Source organism: Stigmatopora argus, chromosome 7 (genome assembly GCF_051989625.1).
Source record: "Stigmatopora argus isolate UIUO_Sarg chromosome 7, RoL_Sarg_1.0, whole genome shotgun sequence".
In the NCBI taxonomy this organism is placed as follows: Eukaryota; Metazoa; Chordata; class Actinopteri; order Syngnathiformes; family Syngnathidae; genus Stigmatopora; species Stigmatopora argus.
Window position 1 is genome coordinate 19653274 of NC_135393.1, and position 23170 is coordinate 19676443.

A 23170-nucleotide genomic window follows, 5' to 3' on the forward strand; every position below is an offset into this window, starting at 1 on the left:
CAACTCCATTTTATGTGGGCCGGACCATTTAGATATAATATTCAGATTTTAAAAAAATAAATGGATTAAAAGAACTGGATTAGAAGCCCTGAATATTCCGTTTTTTTATAGATCTAAAACAATGTTTATTTTAGCTTTTTAAATATATTTTTAGATTTTACAAAATGATTTTTGAACTCAAAACACAGAAAAAATGGATTAAAAAATGACAATGATTGATTAAAAAGGGGGGAAAATCAGGAAATTTAATATGCATCCTTTACTCTTCATTTTAATTTGATCCTAAAACAGAAAGTTGGCACTCATGATTGAATTTCCCGGGCCGCACAAAATGATGCGGCGGACCAGATTTGGCCCCCGGGCCGCCACTTTGACACGTGCTTGAGAGATTTAGGAATTTCAACATGACGTATGCCTTTCTTTTTTTTTTGTATTCTAACAAGGCACCCAACGGAACGTACGCCAACCCACCGGGGGCGCCGGTTCCCGCCAACGTCGGCGCCATGGGAGCTCCCGCGCCGGCCTCTAGAGCGAAAAACGTGGCCCGCTCCAGCCCGAAAAACGGCCCGCGGTCGCCGAGTGCGCCCAAGACCGGCGGGGTGGTGTCCAAGCTCCACCAGGGGAAAGAGTCGGCAGAGAAGAAGAACCAATCCGCTCAGATTTGGAGACTTCTCAGCCAAGCAAATCGAAAAGTGGAAGCTCTCGCCACGGTGGTTCAACACATCTTCAAAGAGGTATGTTTTCTTTTTTAAAATATCCGAGTCGGACTCGCACTTCTGGGGTCGTGGGTTCGATTCCAGGTGGGTCCTTGCTGTGTGCAATTAGCATTTTCTCTTTGGGCTTTTTGTGGCTTTTCTTGAGGTACGCCCCGCCCAAAAACATGCATGCTAAGCTAATTGATCACTCTAAATGGCCTAACCCTGGCTAGGATTGGTCGTCCTTTGTCTCCTCGTGCCCTGCGATTGGCCGGTTACCGATTTGGGGGTTGCTCAAGTACAGTAATCCCTCGAATATCGCGGTTAATGTAAACCAGACATGGCCGCGATAATCCAAAAAATCGCAAAGTAATAGCAAGAGTGGCTTCCGCTAACCAGTTTCAGCGTGGATTTTCACATTTTTATGAACTTTAAATTTAAAAAAAAAGAATAATTAATAGCAGGAAAAAAAGCAAAGAAGTGAATTTGCGATAAGTGAAGTCGCGATGATTGAGGGAAGACTGTAGTCGTTTTTGTCCGTTGAAAAGCACATTTATTAGCGCTGACTTTGCAAGCGAGCGGCGAGAAAGTCCATCCCAACTTGTGTGCGGAGGTTAAATCAATATTTGATGAGAGAGAAGGAAAAGAACAGCATGGTGGGAGCAGCAAACATCACTCCCATATTTTTACTGTCAACCAGGTTGTGTTTTTACAGATATTGTTCCCTGCGAAAGCCAAAACTAACGATAAAATGGCCGCTGAAGTGTTTTTTGTGTGTTTGCGTCCGATGAAGTTGGAAGGCTGGGAAAAGAGAGTGATTATTTTTAGCCAGGAAATCTAGTCGCCAACTTCTCGTCCCACTTTGGTGTCTTTGTGGGAAAGAGATAAAGAGTTGATTGTGTGTGAATTCCATCATTATCTAATCTGTCTCCTGCATTTGAAAGGTGGTCAGCTGGTAAATCTCAACTAAATGCTTATACACCTTCCCCCGAGGCTTTTCTTTTATTTTTTTTTCGGGTGGGGTTTGGTTTTTAGTTGTCAAGAATTTTGGAGGTTGTCTTCTCTTAATGTCCTCATTTGGATTCAAAGGCACCTTTTTTGCGTAAAATGAATTTGCAGCCATGAATGGCAATATTTTCTTTTTCAATTTGACCCTCATTCTAATGGCACGTGTTATGTTACGTTCTGTTACTTCCGCAATAATACCTTGAGATCAATGTTCCCTCTAATTTTTTGTTTGTCTGGGCAGAAAGACAACCTCCCTGAGCACACTGAGTACTGACCGGTGTGAGCAACATCATCATTGCTCGCTATGGGCACACAGCAGTATCACATGTCTACTACACAAAAATGATTTAGTAATAATAAAATGTAATGATTAATACAGACGCTCCCCTACTTACGAACGAGTTAGGTTCCGAGCGATTGTTCATAAGTTGAATTTGTTTGTAAGTTGATTCAGTGCTATATTTTGGATTATAATTTATGTTTAAGGCCTATATAAGTATATTGAAGGTTTATATAAGTGCATTTGTATGTTTAACGCTTGTATAAGTAACACACACTGGTTTGTACTGAAAAAACATTTCATAAAATGGAGAGAATACATACAGTACTGTGTACATACATTAGAGAGAGAGAGAGATTGACTAGAAAGTGTCCGAAAGAAGCTATCTAATGACGATTGCAGTTTTCTTTTTTTCATCATAAATGATGCGGTATGGCATCATTCAATTGATTTGCAAACTTTGTGCAACGTTCAATATTTGGGTCCTGCTGCTCCATCTTTATGTTTAGAAATGGTACTGACGGTCGAACCATTCAAGTTGTATTCACGTGCAAGAGTTAAGAATACCTAAGTACTCCATGTGGGAGAGAGTAAAGTGGTTGTCAAAATATCTGGAATTCCTACATTGAACCGTATTCCAGACTCGGAGGGGGGGGGCGGGACCAAAAGGGGGCGGGGCCGAGGGAGGACCGGGAACTCCGTGACGGACAGGTAGCGTGCGGGAGGAACATTTCAGAGGACCCACCACACGCAGAAGAACCTTTCCCGAGACGGTGGATTTTCTCGTTTGAGGAGAGAAATGAAGCCAAAGGACACGTGCGTGGATGCCCGTGTTTGTGTGGCTTTTATTGCCGTGATTAGTTGGAAGTAAAACCATGGGCTCCTCGGCCAGCAAAGCCCGTCACCGTCAGCGGGCTTCTTCTTCTACCACTCGCAAGAAGAAGCGGAAGGTCTGTCTTTTGGCTCTTCTTCTCGTTCTGTCGCCGTGGAAACGTTTTTTTGGAGGTCTTTAAAAAAAATCCGGGGCAGGTTGGAATTTCAACACTCGATTTTCTCCATTTGTGCCATCCAAAACATGAAAATGTTCTCGTTATCTTTAAGTCATGCGGTGGTGAAGCTTGGAGTGGCTCCTTATCAACTGATTTTATGACTTCTGCTTTTACGACATCTGCTTTTATGACCAACGTGTCGTGTCGTGTCGCTTTCGCTCGGACTTTTTGTACTTTGGGTTTTTTTTTCCCCTTTTTTGGGGGGCTGTTTTCCTTCTTCGAAATCTGCTTTTTCACTCTACAGATCCCTCAGGCAACAGATGGACTTTATGGGTGTGTGTGTGTGTGTGTATATATACGTGGGTAAATGCAGACAGGCAGGCACATGAAAGCCATTTCTTAGTTATTCCAAATTATATGGCAAATTATACTGAAAAGAAAAAAATGACAGTTAGTTGTGGAGGTGTGTGTGTGTGTATGTATATGCGTGTTTATGTGTATGTGTATGTGAACATACAGCAGGGAGTTCCACTTATCCGCAGATATTCAAATTTTTCATTTTTTATCCATATATTTTGTTCCCCTATGTTCAGCTTTGACTTGAATTTTGGGCGAAAATCAATATATAGATCTCATTTCACTATGCATGCTTACACCATCAAATTAAATTGTTCATAAAAATGTATCATCAAATTCTGCTTTTGCCATAAGACGCTATTTTGATTTTTTTAGTGACTTAACCATGTTTATTGTGCTTGTAATTTTCAATTTCAATCCACAATACAACAAGGAATGAAGACACGCACGTGCGCATGTCCATCGTGAGATTGTATTTTTAGCTTTTAGATATCCAATCTCTTTCTTGTAGATGGATTTCTTTGGAGCGCCATGCATGTCATAAAATTGCCACTAAGTCACCCATATAAATTGAATGAATCATTGGCTGAAAGAATAAATCCTGTTTGATGGAATTGTTGTTCTTGTTCTCCATCCACAGCGTGAAGACGCTTTGAAGCAGAAGAAGGACTTGTCCCAGGAACTGGGAAAACTCAAAGACCAACTGGGTGAGTGCTGCAAAAGACACGTAGCGAAACTGCGCTATTGTGTGTCCTCTACACACACACACACACTTATACAAATATGCATGAGTTATTGAGTTGTCACCCATAAAACAAAACATGTAATTAATGACGCTAAGTGGAAAAATACGTGTTACGCATTGACCAAGACACCAAAATATTGGCGTAAAGCCTCTCTTGTGTCTTTGTTTTCCCCTCAAAGAGCACTTTTCTCACTTTCTTCCCTCTTTGATGCCATCTTTTGTCACGGCACAGGCGTTGTTCATCTTACTTTCACTGCATGTTTGAGTTTAGGCGAAGAATGTTTGCGTTGTGTCACACACACACACACACACGAAGTAGAACACACACACACACGGGCATATCTGTCATAAGAAGTAAGACGTCGTCCCTACTGGTCTTGTCGGTCTCAACAGGAACGACCTGTTGTCCCACCGGCATTTTAATCGTTTTTCTCCGGCAAATGAGTCACTAACCGCTCCTTTTGCAACTTGCAACTCATCGTTTAAATGCCGCCCGAAAAGTAGAAAATACCAGAAAAGCTGATTAGAAAAAACTGACTAGAAACTCGTTGATTTGGGGAAATTGTAGCTCAACATTTTGGAGCGCTAGTGGGGATTAGATCCATGTTTCTGGATTATTTCTTTGATTAAGTGGACATTTATTTTGGCGGTGTAGCGCTCCAACATGAACTGTAGTTTCAGCTTTCCTCAGCTGTTGTTGGCTTTTTGTTTTCATCACCGCTGTAACAGCTGCATGCACACACACACACACACACACACACAAGCGCACACACACGCCACATGTTCCATTCAAAAGAATACAGCATCTGTCCCAATTTCGGCCAGTCGTTTCTACGTCCAGTCATAGGACGTATGATAGGACGTAAGATTATGAAATCCCCCCCAAAAGTAAATGCATTTCCTTATCCATTATTTTATTTTGAATTCCCCTTATTACGTGATTACAAATGCAACTTGGTACATATTTTCACACACACATAGGGCACACGTAAAAGTCTAAAATGTACTACAAAGTGTACGACTTTTGGTCCTGGTAGAACCGACTCTTGCCGCCATCTGGCTGACAAACATGGCTATTACATCTATAACGGCCGCGGAGGGAGATAGTTCAGTGGCGCAGGGCACATTTTCATGTGCTTTATTTATTTTAAGACATTAATAAATCATTTCCTTATCATTTTCTCTCAATTTTGTGTGATTCATCACATCTTACATACGAAATTGGGACATTTTGACCAATTTTAAAAGGTTTAATTGGTAGTTGTGTGAGCACCATGGAACGAATGTGAAAATTTACATATAAAGTACCCCTCTTCTTACGAAATTTTCAAGTGACGAAAAAAGTCAAGTAATTTCGTAAGTAGAGGTACGACTGTATGTGGTGACATAAGAAGACATTTTTTTCCATCAACGGTTACGGTCTTTTTTATCTACTGTTGGTCACGTTTGAGGGGAAGCCCTTGTTCAATCAAACAATAATCTCCTGAAACCAATCTTGCTTGCAGTGGCGTCCACTCGCCACTGCGACCGTTTGCACCAGGAGAAGGAGGAGGCGCGCCTCCGTTCGGACGACACCTTGCAAAGGCTCCAAGAGCAACATGGGGAGGAGCTGCAGCAGCTGGAGGAAAGGTAAAACAACACCATCTTTGCAGCCAAAGGACATCCGTGTCTAAACTTTTGGACTTTTTCTTAACGTAGGTTAAGGAGTTTCTACCAAACGGAGTGGGACAAAGTCCACCAAGCTTACCAGGAGGAGGCCGACAAGTGTCGCGTATTAATGGAACGGCAGGTCGGGAAACTGAAATGAGTCTTTGGGCCGATCGGAACCAACACACGAGCCAAAATCCCCAATACAGGTGGAGGAGGTGATTAGCAGACAGGAAGCCGAGAGGAAGAAGCAGGAAGCCGCTCACTGCCAACGGCTGGAATCGCTCCAAGAGCAGCACCACAACTCGCTACAAGGTGGGTAGGACGCAAACAAAACGAGCTAGCCGTTCGTATAGCTTTCATTGTCCTTTTCAGAGCTTCAAAGAATTCAGGAAAAGGATCTGCAGAGCCTGGATCAAAACCTAAAGGAGACACAAGCCGCTCTTTCGGTAAGAGCGCTCCACCTCAGCGGTCGTTTCCCTTTGGCGTGGCTTTTGCGGACGTTTGTCGTCTCGCCGCTAGGAACGAATCTCGGAGCTCGCGGCGGAGAAGGCGGACTTGGACCAAAAGCTGAAAGCAGAAGAAGAAAGGCGACTTTTGGCCCACAAGAATCTGGTAAAGAGCACTCCACTAAACGGTTCTGGGTGTTTTTTATGTCCCCCCGGGCTTGCGTGGGTTTTCTCCAGGTACTCCGCTTACCCCAAAACATGCATGCTAAGCTAATTGATCACGCTAAATTGCTCCTAGCTATGATCGGTTGTCTATTGTCGTGCCCTGCAATCGTCTGCCAATCCAGGGTGTGTGTCTCCAACCCCGTAGTTAGCTGGGATAGGCTCCTTGTGAGGATAAGCAGTTAAGAAAATGACCGAATACCGAGCGGTCGCCACATACTAAGGCAGGCACAAATGATGGACTTTGGAGCAAAAAGACAGGTGCTGCAACGCCCCCTGGCGGCCCTTGGAATAATGGGATGGCTTTACCAATGCATCGGAGCAAAAGAATGAAATCTGGCATGTTTTTTTTTCTTTGTCGGCAGAAGGACTCCCACACTTTGTACTTGGAGCAGGAGCTTGAAAGCTTGAAGGTGGTGCTGGAGATCAAGACTAAACAGCTCCACCAGAAGGAAAAGAAGCTCATGGAATTGGACAAACTGGTGAGCCAACACCTCTCATTTTCATTCGTAGTGACGTACGTCCTTTTAACTGGAAAATAGCATTTGTGAAGAAACTCCTTCCGGCAAATTAATCAAGATTTTGGCGTGACAGGCGGACACCAACGTCAAACTGGAGGAATGTCTGAAGAAGGTTCAGCAGGAGAACGAGGACTACAAAGCCCGGATGGACAAACATGCCGCTCTCTCCAGGTGGGCCACATTTCTTCTTCTGACCCAAAAAGTCTTCTCTCAACTGTAACGGTCATGTAAATACATGAAGCTACCAACAGGTGGTGCCAGAGGACCACTTTGGTTCGATTTTTAGCACCAGAACAGCGACCTGACTGTTTTTCTTTAGATGCCGGACCCTGAAACACACACACACACACACACACACACACAATGCCGTCTACTTGAGATACTTGAATAAAGACCGCCATGATGTCGTCTTCAAGCGTGTGTTTTGTCCGTCCGCAGGCAGCTCTCCAGCGAGCAGGCCATCCTGCAGCAGACGCTGCAAAAGGAGTCCAAGGTCAACAAAAGGCTGTCCATGGAGAACGAGGAACTGCTTTGGAAACTTCACAACGGCGACCTGCTGGGGAGTCCGCGCCGCCTTTCCCCGACCTCCCCCTTTGGCTCTCCCGGGAACTCAGCGTCGTTCCCCCCGGCCGCCACCGCCGCCACCGCCACTCCCCCCTTATCTCCCAGATAACGTCGTCTCCCCGGTCTTGGAACTCATTTCCAGAAGGACTTTAAAATGGCAGAGCCAATCCCCTCCAAGGGGCTCGTTTAGATTTCCACCAGCAAACGCCAACAAACGTCCCATTTGTCTTTTAATCTGCAGAAAATGGACGGCGAATCTCAGGGTGTGTACATAGCGTCGCTGGCGTTTGCTTTTCTTCCCGTCTTTTCCACATTGGTCCCCAAATCATCATGGTCATCATCCACCCGGGACCGTAGACCTTTAACCAGGACGCTTTTCTCCCCAAAGAGCGAAACTCAATCAGCGGTCTGCCTCAGACTGCCGCCGCAAGACGCAAAGAAACTTCACGTACGCCCGTATCGGCAAACCAGAACGTCCACGCCGGATGTTCTCGTCCTCCGTTTGCTCCTTCCGACCTTACTTAACTCTACTATGTGGAATGTAATTCTCCCTCGGATGTCGTGTTCATGTCTGCGCGGGCCAGATGAGACCCCCCCTCCCGTTTCCAGGAGGTCATCGCGTGGAATTCCAGTCCCACTGTTTCCCCAGAAGGTCGAACTCCGTGAAAATCACATTGATCACCACGGACAAAGCTTTCCCGCAGTGAAAACGTTGTTTTTGAGGCACTCTCCTTTCTATTTGACCTCAAAAATAGTCCCGCCATGCTTGAGTAGAGCTCTTTTATTTTCAAAACAGGATAAATACAGTATGACATCCCATTTTTCTACTGTTTTCATTTGGCTTGTGGAGACCAATGAATGAAGGGAAATACTGTGTTGGCAGGGGTCACTACGTTATAGAAAATGCCCCTGTAACTGAGCTCAATGGCCAAATGGGGGCGCATCGGGCACCATTTTGCTCTGCTCCAGTCGCCCCGCCGCCATTTTGCTCTGATCAAGATGCCCCGCCGCCATTTCGCCCGGGTCCAGTCGCCCCGCCGCCATGGCCCGCGGACGCTCCAGGTCAGCGGCCCGTACCATCATGACCACGGATTTGATGGAGTACCACCAGCCGTGCCACGTGTACCACACCACCCCGTCGTCGGCCATGGCTCGGTACGGACCCTTGTAGTAGTGGCCGTTAAGGTTGCCGGAATCGCACCTGCCCGGGACAGAGGAATGCGACGGGGTTGGATCAGGGAGGCTTTTTTTTTAAAATTTTACCCGTGCGAAAATGAGTAAAGGTCACCGACCTGCTGAACCACCATCCCGATTTGCCGTGTCTCACACACTTGATCTCTCCGCCGGGCCGCTTGTCGTAGGTGCTGAATGTGGGCGCCGCTCGCCGGCCGGCGTGCGGCTCGGCCATGGCGTCCCCGGCGGTCCCCGTGTACTCCCCCAAATGCAACTGGTACATGTCCTTGGAACAGATTGGTTTGGAGTGGCGATCATTGGCAATGAGCCGCCATCCAACGGTGTTTGGCCGCGGCAAAGCGTAGCCTAAATACGAGCGGCGGCGTAGTGAGAAAAACGGGAAAGTCGAGGTTAAAGATAAGCCACGTGTGAACTCACCCGTTCGCTGTCCACTCTAAAGTCCTTGTACTCTGCAAAGCTTTCCTTCCCGTCAAAGTCCTCCATATTGATGCGCAGGTCGTACTTTCCTGCCGGAGATGGGATTGGACGTGCCTTGACGGATCAAACGGCAAACTCTCACGCACGCACCTTGCGAGGTGAGATGATGTAGCGCATCGTTGCCCATCCAGAATTCGCCGTCTGGTGAATGCAGGTCGCCAAAGCCGTGCTTGTACTCCACCCAGGCCCTGCACGCACTCACCGAGCGTTTACTAACGTCGCTTCCAGAGTCACGTTCTCGCCTTTATTGTTGTCAAGCCACCTGTCAAAGTTCTCTTTGCCGTCCCTCCTCCGCTGGAAAACGGTCCAGCCGCCTCCGTCGTTCATGTCGCAGTAGACGCTGAGCGCCGTGGGGAGGCCGTCGGGCCGGATCACGTACGCGCCGCTGGCCACGTTTCCGTCGGCGAACACTTCCGAGCAATCTACGCACGCGCCGAGATATTTTGTGGCGGCGCGTCGACGTTTGGGGGGACATTTTGCCCAGTAGATGTACGTACGTACCCCTGTAGAGGTTTGGGGTGCCCAGGTGAGAGTTGGGGATGTGCTGGAGCTGCTGAGCCTGATGGCTGTGGAGCACCCGGATGTAGCGCTGCTGTTTATCCAGGACATTTTTCAGGCCCGCAATCTCCGCTTCGAGGCGGCCCACTTGCTGCTCACACGGCACCGGGACCTGGGAAAATGTTTGCTTTCAACCTATTAGGCACTTGCAGGAAAATAAATAGTATCTTTAGCACATCAGGAGACAGGAAATATAATAACTCCAAGTTTTCAGTTTCTAAAGAAAGGCTTTCATTGAGAAATTCTAATTGGACTTTTAACTGATTATTACCTGAATAGCAGAGAATGCGACATAATAATTTGGCAAGAAAAACACACCATACCCTGGTTAATAATACAAAAAAAAAATAGGCTGTTTTATCTACCGGGAAAAGCAAAGGACCAAAACACAACTCATTTGCTGTGTTTTGGTTCTGAGCGAGCTGCTTCAGAAAGCATCATATGATGGATTCTGATTGGATTCTTAACAGAGAAAAGAATATTTCTTTTTCAAGAATAAAGTTGGATTGCTTACCGCCACTGAGAAAGCCAAATGGAAGAGAAAATAAGGTGACTTGATGAGCTTTGCCATCATTGCCGTCCTCTCCTGACTTGCAGTCTGCAAAATGCTCTTCAATTTTTTTTTCTCTCTCTCTCCTGTTCAGCTGCAAAAGTCGAAGCAACTCTGTGCAACCTTGAATGCACGCTATCTACTAGCTACAACTAAAAACAATGTCATAACAATAAAAACACGAATTAAATTTACATAGACATAGTGGCATGTAATGACGACAATGCGGTCGAATGCAGGGCCTAAATTTAAATACATTGTTTTAATAAACAAAATATTAGTTGCGCCTTTTAAATGTATATTAGAAACCTGTTTTATACAAAACTCGACATATAGAACGATGCAGGTTTGAGAGAAAAAAATCGACTCCGGTGGGACTCGAACCCACAACCTTTGAATATCTTTCGCACCGCTAGAAGTCCAATGCGCTATCCATTGCGCCACGGAGCCACCTGTTGAACGTGGTCGCAGATTGCTGTTTTAATTTCCGTACCGCTTTTCCTTGCAGACGTTGCATGGGTGCTGGAGCCATTTCCCAGCTTGCTGGGTTGCTAGCCAACGGCAGGGCACTGAGACATCAGCAACGGGGCCGCTCATTATGTTCAAGTGACTTCAGGTGCTAGGCGCACTGTACCTCAGGACAATTGCCCGTCAGTCAGGTAAAAAAAAACTATTATTATGAATTATTTGATGTCTTACGAGTTGCTTACTTGTTATAATGACCAAGTGTGCGTTTATTTTGAGGTCAAGAGTTGTGCGTTTATTTTGAGGTGAAGAGCTGTGGTCGCCATGTTGAGCTCCGTTAAGTAAGCGAGGGTTAATGCTAAACGCGCAATGTTAAATTGTAATGTTATTTTGCTAAATTGTGTCTTGTTCTAGTTTTCATAGCAACCAATCGGTGTTCTTAACGTGGTGGTTATTGTTATATGGTTTAAACTGTCTTTCTTATGTGGTAATATCACGTTAATTAGCGATTAGCACGAGGCTAGCGCTAGCCGCGAGCGCCTAATCACTATGCCAACAGAGAGTTCACGTAGTGCTACTAAACTGTAGTTATACTTTATTGTGGATGCTAAATGAGCAGCTAGTTAAAGTAATGTTCTTACTCATTTCATTTAGTTTGTATAAGACTTATTTGTCGGTGCGAATCGGCTAAACGCCATGCCAAAAAGTGTTTTGTTAATTGCGAATTTTATGGATTGACTCATTTGCCTTCACTGGTTGTAATAATAATAATAATAATCGGACATAGGCCCTGTCGTCATCAACAACAACAAAAAGCCTACTTGTCATCACTCCCAGAAACTGCACATGACGAAATTGGTAGTGCTTCTCCATAAAGTGCCTTTTCTCAGCAAAAGACCTAAATAAGTGATAGTTACGGACTCGTAATTTGGCATTCTGCCGTTATGGAGACATCGTGGCTTTTTTTGACACTTTCCCCCGTGGATTATTGGACACTTCGTTGCTCCGGATTTTTGAACACTTTGCCCCGTGGATTTTTGGACACTTTTCTCCCTAGTGGAGTTTTGGACACTTTTTTTTACCCGTGGATTTTTGGACACTTTTCTTCCTGCAGGTTTTTGGACACTTTTCTCCCTAGTGGAGTTTTGGACACTTTTTTACCCGTGGATTTTTGGACACTTTTTTGTTTTGGACATAGTATAGTAAGGCTTTTTTTTTCTTAAAACGACATAATATAGTAAGGCTTTTTTTCTTTAAAAAACGACATAGTATAGCAAGACTTTTTTTTCTTAAAAACGACATAGTATAGTAAGGCTTTTTTTCTTTAAAATCGACATAGCATAGTAAGGCTTTTTTTCCCTTAAAAACGACATAGTATAGTAAGACTTTTTTTTCGCAAAAAAACGACATAGTATAGTAAGGCTTTTTTTCCCCTTAAAAAATGATATAGTATAGTAAGGCTCTTTTTTTCTTAAAAAACGACATAGTATAGTAAGGCTTTTTTTTTCTTAAAAAACGACATAGTATAGTAAGGCTTTTTTTTCTTAAAAAACGACATAGTATAGTAAGGCTTTTTTTCTCCTTAAAAACGACATAGTATAGTAAGACTTTTTTCTTTTAAAAAAATGACAGTATAGTAAGGCTTTTTTTTCTTAAAAAACGACATAGTATAGTAAGGCTTTTTTATTCAAAAAAAAATACCATTGCTACTAAGATTTAAAAAAAAGACCATATAAAGTAAGGTTTTATTTTGTATAAATGATCATCTATAGAAAAGCTTTTTTAAGACCACTCTTTTTGACTCAATCGGATTGGACGTTAAATGCTGTCATTGGCAGTGAAACGGCATCACCGAATGGATTGATTGTCCGTCAAGGCCGTGATTGAGGTCAAAATCATTGGCAAACTTAGTTGGCCTAGCGTAGCTCACACGATTGAGCTCCACGAGACCCCCGCCGAGACGCCGACCCATCTGTAACCGTGACCTGGCATCCTGCGACGTCCTCGTTTCCCAAAGAACGCTTCTCTAGATGGACTCCGAAAAGCCTTTGTCCCCAAAAGCTGACCTATTTTTTTTTGTGTTTCGATAGAGGGTGTCAACACGTACCGACCCGACGGCCCGCCGTCCATGAGGAAGACCTCCCAGCAAGCGGATCAAAGTGGAGGGCAAATCCTCACCGATATGTAAGTCCGGTCGTCGTGGTGATCACTTTGGTCACGTGACCTTTATGTCATTCACGGCGTCCAGTCAGGCGTTGGTGGAAGAGCCTGGCGACCGGCCACGGGAGCGAGCAGTCGGGACAGACGCACGTCGACTTTGCCTTTGTCCCGCAAGGTTGCAAACCACGTCGCGACCGTAAAGATATTTGCTTCGCAGGACTAAAATGTTGTCATCTTGATTGGGCAGCGCCAAGAAAAAAGTGACGCATTGGACAACGAGGAGAAAGGCGTGGTGCAGCCGACCGACGCCCACTCGACAGGTAAAGAAAGGCCCGTCCGGCCTGGCCCGCTCAGCTCATCGCCGTCGGTTTGAGCGTTGGTCTCGCCCCCGACAGCCGCGGACGGGGGCGACTGCCGGAACGACGTCACCGCGCGCTTCTTTGACGGCCGGCAACGGGGCTTCCGACGCTTCTGGTACGGCGGTGCTAGCCGACTGCATTTTGTTGCCGGCGTGACACTAACGGACTTCAGACCAATAAAACTATTTTTCGGTGGCTTACTTGAAATACTATCCAATTGCCAGTCTTTTGATTTTATGAGTAGAAATGTGCATCGACTCCACAGGAGTAAAGTCAAATGTTTGACCCCATATTTTGCAGGCCAATCATTTGGACAATTTTCGTTTGCATGGCCTCAAATTGGCACAGCTTGTGTTGAAACATTTCAGGGTTTTTTGTGTGTGTAACGTTTGCCATTTCTATCTTTTCAGGTTAAGAAAAGTTGTGCACTTTGAGTGTTAGAGTATTCTTGGACTCATTCCCCCCAAGACAGGTACTGTGGACTAAGTGGTTAATGCGCTTGGCTTGCAGCTATGGAGCTCTACCTGCGTGGGTTCACATCCTGGCTGGCTGGCTCAGTATACCTTTTGTTTATCTCTTCGTGCCCAAAACCCATGTCAATTTTTTTTTTTTTAACTAAAACTATTGGGGGCTCCGCCGGCAGAGTGGTTAGAGCATAAGCCTCTGAGATCCAGGGTCCTGGGTTCGCATCCCGGTCACTACCCGGAAACAAAAATCTTGGTTCCCTCCCGCCGAAGGCGGGAGGGAACCAAGTGTGTTGGTGTCCACCCCCGCCGAAGGCGGGGGTGGACACCAAGTGTATCGGTCCCCTCCCGCCGAAGGCGGGAGGGGACACCAAGAGTCCTGGTCCCCTCCCGCCGAAGGCGGGAGGGGACCAACTGTCTTAATGTCCCCTCCCGCCGAAGGCGGGAGGGGACCAATATGTTTTGGTGCCCCCTCCCGCCGAAGGCGGGAGGGGACCAATATGTTTTGGTGCCCCCTCCCACCAAAGGCAGGAGGGGGACCAATATTTTTGTTTCCAGGTAGTGACCGGGATGCGAACCCAGGACCCTGGATCTCAGAGGCTTATGCTCTAACCACTCTGCCGGCGGAGCCCCCAATAGTTTTAGTTAAAAAAAAAAAAATGACATGGGTTTTGGGCACGAAGAGATAAACAAAAGGTATACTGAGCCAGCCAGCCAGGATGTGAACCCACGCAGGTAGAGCTCCATAGCTGCAAGCCTAGCGCATTAACCACTTAGTCCACAGTACCTGTCTTGGGGGGAATGAGTCCAAGAATACTCTAACACTCAAAGTGCACAACTTTTCTTAACCTGAAAAGATAGAAATGGCAAACGTTACACACACAAAAAACCCTGAAATGTTTCAACACAAGCTGTGCCAATTTGAGGCCATGCAAACGAAAATTGTCCAAATGATTGGCCTGCAAAATATGGGGTCAAACATTTTGGAACACCCTGTACAGTCCCTTAACCATTTACAAGCATGGATATAATGCTGAGGAATATATATAGTATATACATCCTAGAAATTTTATTGCACCCAAAGATAACCAGGAACCTTTTATATAATAGAAATAACTTTTAATTTTAAGGTTCCACATAAGCATAATTGTAAACAAGATTTAAGATTAGAAAAGCATATTTCACGACCATTTAAACCGCAATCACAATCCATGTTATCAGACGCACAAAGGATTAAAACGATTCATGATGTCATACACGCACACGTGCACACACACACACACAGGCACACACACACGCTCTTCATCAAGTGTGAGTCCGGTTGGATGGACGCCACGGAAACTTCTACCTGGACGAGTCGGTGAGCCTGAGCGAGACAAAATGGAGACGAGAGACGGTGTAGCATTCCAAACAGGAAAGGGCGTTCTGCGTGCACGCTTCAGACTTACTGGAGCTTTTCCTGTAACAAGTCCAAGCGCTGGCGGTCGATAAAGCGCGAAAAGAGGCTGAGCAGGTTGGCGGGCACGTAGAGCGGAGAGGACAAGGACGAAGACGGGACGCTGAGCAACTCCCGGGCCACGGAGAACACCAGCTCGGTCCTGGGGGACGGACAGACGCGTTGAGGGCAAACGCTTTAATAAAGATTGGAGGACAAAAGGTCCCAAAACAATGGTCACCATCGATTGTCGTCCATGAGCTGGCAGGTAGGGTCGGAGCTTTGCATCCTCTCTCCCTCGCTCAGGATCAGGTAGAGCAGCGTCACGCCAAACTGAAGGCAGACAAAACGAGGCGTCATCGGAGGACCGGTCTGTATCGTCCTTCCGTCTCAAGAGCAAAACCCCAAAATAGGAAAGCTAGGGCTAAACCAGCGCACCTTGTTTTGCAGGACCGCGGCAAGTTGACCCTCACTGCCCTGAAGCTCCTGCAGCAAGTCTATGAGGCCGGCACTGGACATGGATACGATCACCGTGGAAACGGGCTCCAGCAACCAGCTCAGGACCTGCTCGGGGTGTACGATGTACTCGTTAAAACGGACAGAGGTACCGTTGCTTAACAATGTTACTAGCTAGAAAATATTCAGGTGAGGAAAAGACTAGAAAAATTGCCCCACGCACGGTATGAACAACAACAAAAAATCCAGGTGACCAAAAACCTGGTTGAGAAAAAAAAAATGGTACCAAGATACGGAAAAAAAAAATCTAGGTTGCAGAACGTCAAACAAAATCAAACAATCCAGTAATTTGTTTTCTTCAAATTGTTGTGGGAGAGTTGTCTTTGCATGTCTTATCCATTGAAATGGCAAAAAAATATTTTTGGTATTTGTGGTAATACTTTGATCATTTTTAAAGAGTTTTGGAACCATTTTTTTTAAACAAATCCAAATGAGAAAAGCACTTGTGCAGCAAATCAACTCATTTTGTAAGCGGAGGTACCACCGGATTGCATTTGAAAGGTAAGTTTAGACAATTTTCATGACCTGGTCCTGTTTGTCCTTCTTGGCCAGGGTGGGAAGGTTGCGCGCAATCGCCATGACGACGGCGGCAGCCTGGGAGGGGGGCAGGTAGGGGAGGAGCCTGGAAATCAGCCGCTTGCCTTTCCTCACCGACATGATCATCACGCAGCGCTCGTCGCTCACTCTTTTCGGGGTCGGGGAGGAGGACAATGAAAATGAGGACGAGCACCTCCGGGGGTTCAAATCTTTAAAAGACGTCTTCCGTGCGCCATCTTAGTGATGGACGAGTTTGTGAGTGGCTGGTTCTTACCTATCGTCCCACTCCTTCTCCTGCAGAGAGTGGCAGAGCTGCAAGGAATTGTTTTTGTGGCGCTCCAGAAGAGCCTCCCTGTCCTCCTCGGGCGCGTGGACAAAACGTTTCTCAAAGTCTTGAACCTCCAGCAGCAAACTGTAGATCTGAAAAGAGGCAACCGGCCGGGTTGGACCTTCCTTTCGTACTCGCCCGAGTTTCGTTCGGCGGCGCTCGCTCTCGCCTTTTCCACCGTGTACAGAATCTGTCGTCTCTTATTCCAAACTTGCTTCTCCCTTTTTTCCTGCGGATGCAAAGTGGGTTGGAATTCAATTGCAAAGTAAGGTCATCTCTATTAAAAAATAAATCTATATTTTGCTTCAGTGCTGAGTCCTAGTAGAAAAAGAGTGGCTTCCGCTTACGAGTTTCAGCGTGGCTTTCCACATTTTTAGATATATTTTTAATAATAGCGGGGAAAAAATGGCTAAGTAGGGAATCCGCGATAAGTAAAGCACCGATAATCGAGGGATGACTGTACTTCTTTATTGCAGCACTGTCATTCTTAAAAATGAAAGAAAAAACACAGAGTGAAATGTACCTCGTCGTCCGAGCGTGTGGTCACCACGGCGTCAATCATTTTCCGCGGATTGTTGACACTTGAAACGGTCAGCTTTCCCAGAGACCCTGCAAACTGGACTGTGGAAAAGGAAATCATAAATAAATAAAACATTGAACTGAGCTCCAAGAATTCTATTCGAGAGTTGATACATTCCTGCTGCATATTTGACATGAACTATGAGTCATCAAAAATGAATTTAAAGGGAAGGCAAAGTGGCGTTTTTTTGTACATTTTCAAACCACGTTGCTTGAAAGCGCTCGCCGTTTAGAGTCGACTCCTTTTGAAAGGTACCTACCTGGTCGGTAGGTGTGTTCGATCTTGGCCACTTGTGGAGTGATGAGCTTGGTGGTGTGTTCTTTTTTGCCGCTGTCCTTCTCTTTCTCCTGACGTTTCTCCATCTTTTCATAGTATTGCTACAAAAGTCAAAGTAGTGAGGACCATCTTCACCACATCATGCGAGTCACGTTGACTTTGACCGTATTTTCTGGCATATACGCCGTGTCTGTCGCTCAGAAAAATGGATGAGTGAATCGAGGGTACGACTTATACCAGAGAGATTGTCCAATTCAACCATTTTAAGGTCGCGGCTTATACGCCGAGGCGGCTAATATGCCAGAAAATAGGGTGAATAAAAATAAAAGAGGGGCGACGCAAGCCCATTGTGGCCAACCTGATAGTAGTAGTCGTCCAGGAAAGGGTCGGTACTTTGAAGTTGCATCATTTGGATCTTGGTGACCCATTCCTTCTCCTTCTGAGTCATCAGGTCGCTGTAGGGGTCCCTGCTCCGCCAGTCCCCTCCGCTTCGGCTTCGATCCCTTCGGGGAGGCCAAGTGCTGGCGGTCAGGTGGCTTTCTGTCCACGCCACCACAGACAATGGACCTACCCGCCCCGGTTCTGCATCCGTTGGGTCAGTATGCGGCGGTGCTGAGGGTGAAGGTGCGTGGCGTTGTGCCTGATGAGCGGCATGTGGTTGGGGTGGCCGTGAAGGTGAGGAAGAGCGAGAGGATGCGGGGGCCCCATCCGATGGCCGTGCGCCGGGTGCGGCCCGCCGAAAAAGGCTCGGAAACCACCTCCGCCCGGTAACAAGGGCGGCACCGGACCGCCGCGGGGAACTCCGGCCACCTGCAAACACGCCAGCGTACGACAAACGTGGTTCCCAATTCTCTTGAAATGAATCCGTGAAATAGTAGGAAACATGGAGGCCGACTATCCTCCGCCTCGGCCTCGCCCTCGGCTCTGACCGCCACCGACCTGAGAGTTGAGAAGATGCGACAGCACCGGACCCACGCCTGGAGGAAATGGTCCACGACAGAGCGGCGAGTTCTTGGGGTGAGAGTATGGGAGTGAGGGTTAGGGTCAGAACCATTGGCCAAGGTCAATCGTACTCTTATTTAAAGTGACAGTAACAACTTTCAGAGGGCTTTCTAAAAAAAAATGTTGGTCCTTCGTGTCGTGTCTGAGCAGGGGTCTACTATTCTTTTTTTTCTTCTTTATTTTAAATCTCATTCTAATTGTATCATGACAATAAAAGCATTCAATTCAATACTATTAATACTGTGCCTCAACTCCACCAACATGCCTCCCTAAATAATCAAGCTAAAGATTGGTGTTCAACATTTTCAACTTTCACAGCCCATGTTTAAGCAGAAAGGGCCAGAAAATCAAGCACATTTGTTCACCACCACCACCACCACCAAGTAGACTTGACTAAATCCTCCACTCTGGGGGACCATTGTGTATGACAGAAAAGCATCATGGGATTGATTGGGAAAAAAAGAAAAAATGAAAAGCTCACCGTGAAATTGAGCAGCGTGTTCGGAGACAAACGTTCGGGGAAAGGAGGCGGGTATCTGTGCTGGATGGAGGCTCTGACGTGAACGGCCGTGGGGTGATGAATCTTTACACACAAACAAAGAAAGAAATGCCAGGTCAAAATTCCTTTGGTGAAAACACAAAGTGGGAAAAGCCGCGCTTTTTACCTGATGATTTAAGGAGTGAGCCATTGGTTGTTTGGGAGGAGTGCCAATAGGCACCGCCCTGACGGGAGGCGAGCCAATCACGGGAGACGTAGAGCGCGGAGGCGGGACCCTTTCCGATAAATCCCGCCCTTCCTCATTCATCCCCTGGGATGGACGTTTCGGAAGGCCCACCTCCTTGATGATTGACATTAATGGACTATCCTGAAAAGAAAAGTCCAAATCAGTCATAGAATATTGTCAAAAAGAATAAAGTGACTCACCTCCATGTGTGTCACTAATCCGGGAGTGACACTGACTGGTCCAAAACCCATATTGTTCTCCCAGATATTCCGTGTGTTCATCTAAGAGTGGAGGTTGGGTCACATTAAAACCATTGTACAAATTGCTTGGCAGTGCTGAACAGCAATAGAAGTTACAAGTTCCTCAAGTTTCAAGAACATGCAGAAAATGAAAACATTGTTTCCCGAAAGCTCCAATGGTGGTGAAAGCAATCCCTTTGCTTTGCGCTGCATTTTAGCTCCGAGATATGCGGTAACTTCATCGTGAAATGTGCTAACTCGTGAAACGGGTACAAAAGTGCATTGGTGTTGGAAAACCAGCTGAGGTGGACTTGTATTTGCTTTTCATCATGACATGTGGCTTTTCAAATCAAGTGTTTCAAATGGATCACAAGCTTTTCACTCTTTTGGTTCGTGGGCCACATTAACGTAGACTTGATTTCATGTGGGCCGGACCATTTTAGATATCATATTTAGATTATTATTTTTTAATCGGATTAAAAGAACTAGATCAAAAGCCCTAAATATTCATTTTTTATAGATCTAAAACAATGTTTATTTGAGGTTTTTTATTTTTCTTAGTAAGGGAAAAGGTCTTTTAATCATTTTTCATTTCAAAGGGAAACATTTTTTTAAATGATGTTCAATAATAAAGTGGAAAACACAAAATATTAGTATATTTCATTTTTAGATTTGACAAAATGCTTTTTGAACTAAAATCGCAAAAAGAAAAAACATGGATTTTTTTTTTTTAAGAAACACTCTAAAAGAAAAATTCCATGTTTTACAACAAAATGCATGATCGAGAATAGAATGGTAGACTTGAAAACTAACCTGGCCAATGCTACTGGGGACAGAGCGAAGCAAATGCTGCTGCTGCTGCTGTTGTTGTTGTTGTTGATAGCCGAGCATCGATGGAGAGGGATGGCCTGCGGTCGACCGACAAAATACATCAATCCAGCGACTTTGACAATTAAATTGTCCAAAATGAACTTGGCATGACTTTCCGAGAGCGAATGCGGATGACAAGACGCGGAAAAGGAGAAGAGCAAACCGGGGCGCTTGCTACCTGAAATGGAGGGCCCGGGAGGCCGTTGGTTGGGATGACGCAGAAGTTGAGGTCGAGGCGGATGGGACACGGGGGACGGTTGAAGCAGGACTCTGGACCTGGAGTCCTGGCCCAACCTTTGGTTTGGAGGAAAAGCGGGCAACTCGGCTGCCCCGACTCCAGCGATAGCCGGGTCGGCTTCCAGGACCAGTCTTGCCAGCGACTCGGCCAGGTCACCTTCCCTTCTTCCTTCTTCCGCATCTGCTCGTAAAAACACAGGTCATGTTGTTGTTGTTTTTTTATTGTATATAAATCTTTTTATGACTACTTATTTAGGCATTAAATCTCATTGTACTTGTATGAGTACAATAAAGAGGTTCAAATCAATTCAATCTACGGCTGAGATAAGGACTTTCTTATTGGAAAACTAGCAGTTAGCCCAAGGTTACATTTCATTTGGACCCCATCCGAGGAAATTTTTTGAAGGACGTCACCAACCTGTTTGATGTGTTCCAGAAGAAGACGAGGAGGAGCGCTGGGCTCCCGGGAGGACCGAGTATAGGGGAAGATGGCCGGCAACTGAGGTGACATAGTTGGCCGAAGGATCATCGGCGAGAGGCAAATTGGGGTCATTTTTCACCACGGCTCCCAAGCCAAGCCCCTCTCCGAGCCCCTCTCCGAACTCATCTCGCTCATCAAGTCCGGCAAGACGTTTGTGCTCCTCTTGCCAGTCGTCATCTGGACAAAACAATGGCGAGTAAAGATAAGTGAGTTGCTTGTTGTTGTCCGTTCAAGACATTTGTGCAGCATAGAAAAAAGATTCCTGTTGTAAATCCGGCAAGCGATTTACAGCACAACTAACCGATAGCTCCTGCTCCAAAGGTGTCATCATTAAATTGATCAATTTCCTCCTCTTCTACCAGTCCATCATCTTCCTCCTCCAACGTACAGTCTTCCTCCAAGGACTGGGAGAAAAAGAGACAAAGACCAGATTTTTCAAGCTAGAAATTACAATCTACAACATGCTTGAGATATTGTTTACAACATGGGAAAGAGCAAAGAAATATGCACAAACACATTAGCATCAGCCGTGTCGTCCAAAGAATTCGGATACTTTTTCTTCTTTAAAAGTGGTGAAATGACAACAAAAGGCGCACATTTTCATGTATTTTGACTTTTCAATTCCGTGTACGTCTCTCAAGGTATAATATTTGAAAATACGAGTTGTTTACAGCTCTCTCGGTTAGCGCCCGCTGATTTAGGTAACGACGGGTTAAATAACAGTGTCTGCAATGACCGAGCACGGTATCCCGGTGTAAAAACGCACCCTTGGCAAGGTTTAAATTCGGGTTTTGGCAAGGTTTAATTTCGGGTTTTGACGTGAATACCTTCCCAAATACACAAACACGACGTTAAAACGACACACACTGCGCACCCTTATTTCCCAACACAATGTCAATAAACAGGTAAGCAACCACGCAAGCCGTTAGCAACAATGCTAATCCCAATGTGATCTTACATCACGCACGAAGCTGCGATTTCGAACCGAGGAGAAACGACCAACGTGGGATTTGAACCCCACGACAAAGACGAAAGCGACTCAAAGTACCGTGGTTTTAGTACCAAACAAGTGAGGCGAAGCAGCAAGCAAAAGGTAGCGGGTCTCCGCTCTCCCTCCTGCGGCTCGGGACAACAGGAAAGCGGGCTGCCTCGCAGGCCGCCAATGTAGCCGTGGCAAGATTTCAAATGGAAGGCGCAAACAGCCTTAAATGAAAGTGTCGCTCTCGAACACGTTGTCCACGAACGCCGTGGTTAGTATTGGATCAAAGCCACTCACCTGGAATCGAAACATCTATCCCGAAATTCAAGTGGAGGTCGGCGCATCAAAAGGGAAACGGCGCGCGAGTGACGCACTGCTTACGTTCACGTGAACGGGCGTTTGGGAATGACGTGCACGAGCACGCATTCAGACGCACACGGATGGATGGACAATAGCTATGTAGTATATTAGGAACATTTTTCAAAAGTAAATCTCCAATGATTCAGACAAATTTATTATTCATTGTTATTATTTTTTTCTTTTGTTGTTATTTGTGCACTTTGTGGCGAAGCTTTAAATCTCATTATACTTGTATAATTACAATAAAAGCATTCAATTCAATTCAAAACTGTGCTTTGGCCCTTGAATGCATTCCATTTTTACCCCCAATAAACGTCGTCTCTTTGAATAGTTAAAACAGCCTGATAATTAAATTCATACGTAGCATTCCTACTATTGGAAAAACAATTTCCTGACTGCAGTAGCGACTTTTAAGTAAAAAATAGGAACCAAAGTTTCATTCATTGTTTATTCTTACATGTATTAATCAGTCATACTGCACTCCAGCATTTTTGTAATTACACATTGTCCCATTGACTGAGTACCCGCACCCCTTTTTTTCCCCCGCAGTCCCATCAGATGAACACAATCAATCCCAAGAGGTCACATCAGACGGATGAATTATTGCCATCTGGAATAACTGCGAATGGCAAAAAAATCAGCTTTTAAAAGGAGGCGCAACTCCAATGAGTTCCTTGCCTTTTTTCAACGATGCTCAAAGGATTCAAAAACTCACAGACTATCGCTCTCGAGCCCGACGATATCGTGACAGTCAGGTCGATAATCGGAACAAGAGCTGGAATAAAACGCCAGGACATTCAAGATAACATTCCCATCCAAAACAATGCCCGTGACCATTCTCCAACCATCTAAAAAGCAAAGCAACTGTAAAAGAGTTTGTTTGGGATTGGCATGACAAACC

The 23170-nt window shown here is 45.6% G+C and overlaps 4 protein-coding genes and 1 non-coding gene across 6 annotated transcripts; 2 read left to right on the forward strand and 3 right to left on the reverse strand.

Annotated features, from left to right (window-relative positions):
• Positions 1-448: 448 nt before the first annotated feature.
• On the forward strand, positions 449-8296 carry mtus1b (microtubule associated tumor suppressor 1b). 2 transcript variants are annotated; one of them, XM_077605046.1, is made up of 10 exons: positions 449-734; positions 3970-4036; positions 5580-5703; positions 5773-5863; positions 5931-6036; positions 6097-6170; positions 6244-6336; positions 6758-6874; positions 6987-7084; positions 7352-8296. In XM_077605046.1, the coding sequence occupies exons 1-10, from the start codon at positions 504-506 to the stop codon at positions 7584-7586; spliced, it is 1236 nt and encodes a 411-aa protein (XP_077461172.1). In that variant the 5' UTR covers positions 449-503; the 3' UTR covers positions 7587-8296. The 2 variants fall into 2 exon arrangements, with proteins under 2 accessions (XP_077461172.1, XP_077461173.1); XM_077605047.1 differs by lacking the exon at positions 449-734 and adding an exon at positions 2644-2933.
• On the reverse strand, positions 8244-10846 carry LOC144077365 (fibrinogen-like protein 1). The gene is made up of 7 exons (XM_077605049.1): positions 10221-10846; positions 9650-9818; positions 9411-9570; positions 9239-9336; positions 9089-9177; positions 8770-8936; positions 8244-8678 (listed from the first exon to the last, which is right to left on the reverse strand). The coding sequence occupies exons 1-7, from the start codon at positions 10278-10280 to the stop codon at positions 8399-8401; spliced, it is 1023 nt and encodes a 340-aa protein (XP_077461175.1). The 5' UTR covers positions 10281-10846; the 3' UTR covers positions 8244-8398.
• Positions 10207-13452, forward strand: LOC144077366 (uncharacterized). Its single transcript, XM_077605050.1, has 5 exons — positions 10207-10915; positions 12812-12905; positions 12970-13056; positions 13129-13201; positions 13277-13452. Exons 2-5 carry the CDS (start codon positions 12850-12852, stop codon positions 13394-13396), a joined length of 336 nt encoding a protein of 111 aa, XP_077461176.1. The 5' UTR covers positions 10207-10915; positions 12812-12849; the 3' UTR covers positions 13397-13452.
• trnar-ucu (transfer RNA arginine (anticodon UCU)) lies at positions 10620-10706 on the reverse strand. The gene is given in 2 exon segments: positions 10620-10655; positions 10670-10706. It is a non-coding gene; the product is annotated as a tRNA-Arg (tRNA).
• Positions 13453-14749: 1297 nt separating the features above from the next.
• patl1 (PAT1 homolog 1, processing body mRNA decay factor) lies at positions 14750-22348 on the reverse strand. The gene is made up of 20 exons (XM_077606036.1): positions 22207-22348; positions 21232-21334; positions 20868-21107; positions 20391-20630; positions 20156-20250; positions 19304-19384; positions 19044-19244; positions 18860-18961; positions 18316-18387; positions 17948-18186; positions 17735-17879; positions 17360-17477; positions 17044-17141; positions 16690-16749; positions 16467-16612; positions 16181-16340; positions 15578-15703; positions 15381-15472; positions 15153-15302; positions 14750-15070 (listed from the first exon to the last, which is right to left on the reverse strand). Exons 1-20 carry the CDS (start codon positions 22219-22221, stop codon positions 15049-15051), a joined length of 2505 nt encoding a protein of 834 aa, XP_077462162.1. The 5' UTR covers positions 22222-22348; the 3' UTR covers positions 14750-15048.
• Between the last annotated feature and the right edge of the window lie 822 nt (positions 22349-23170).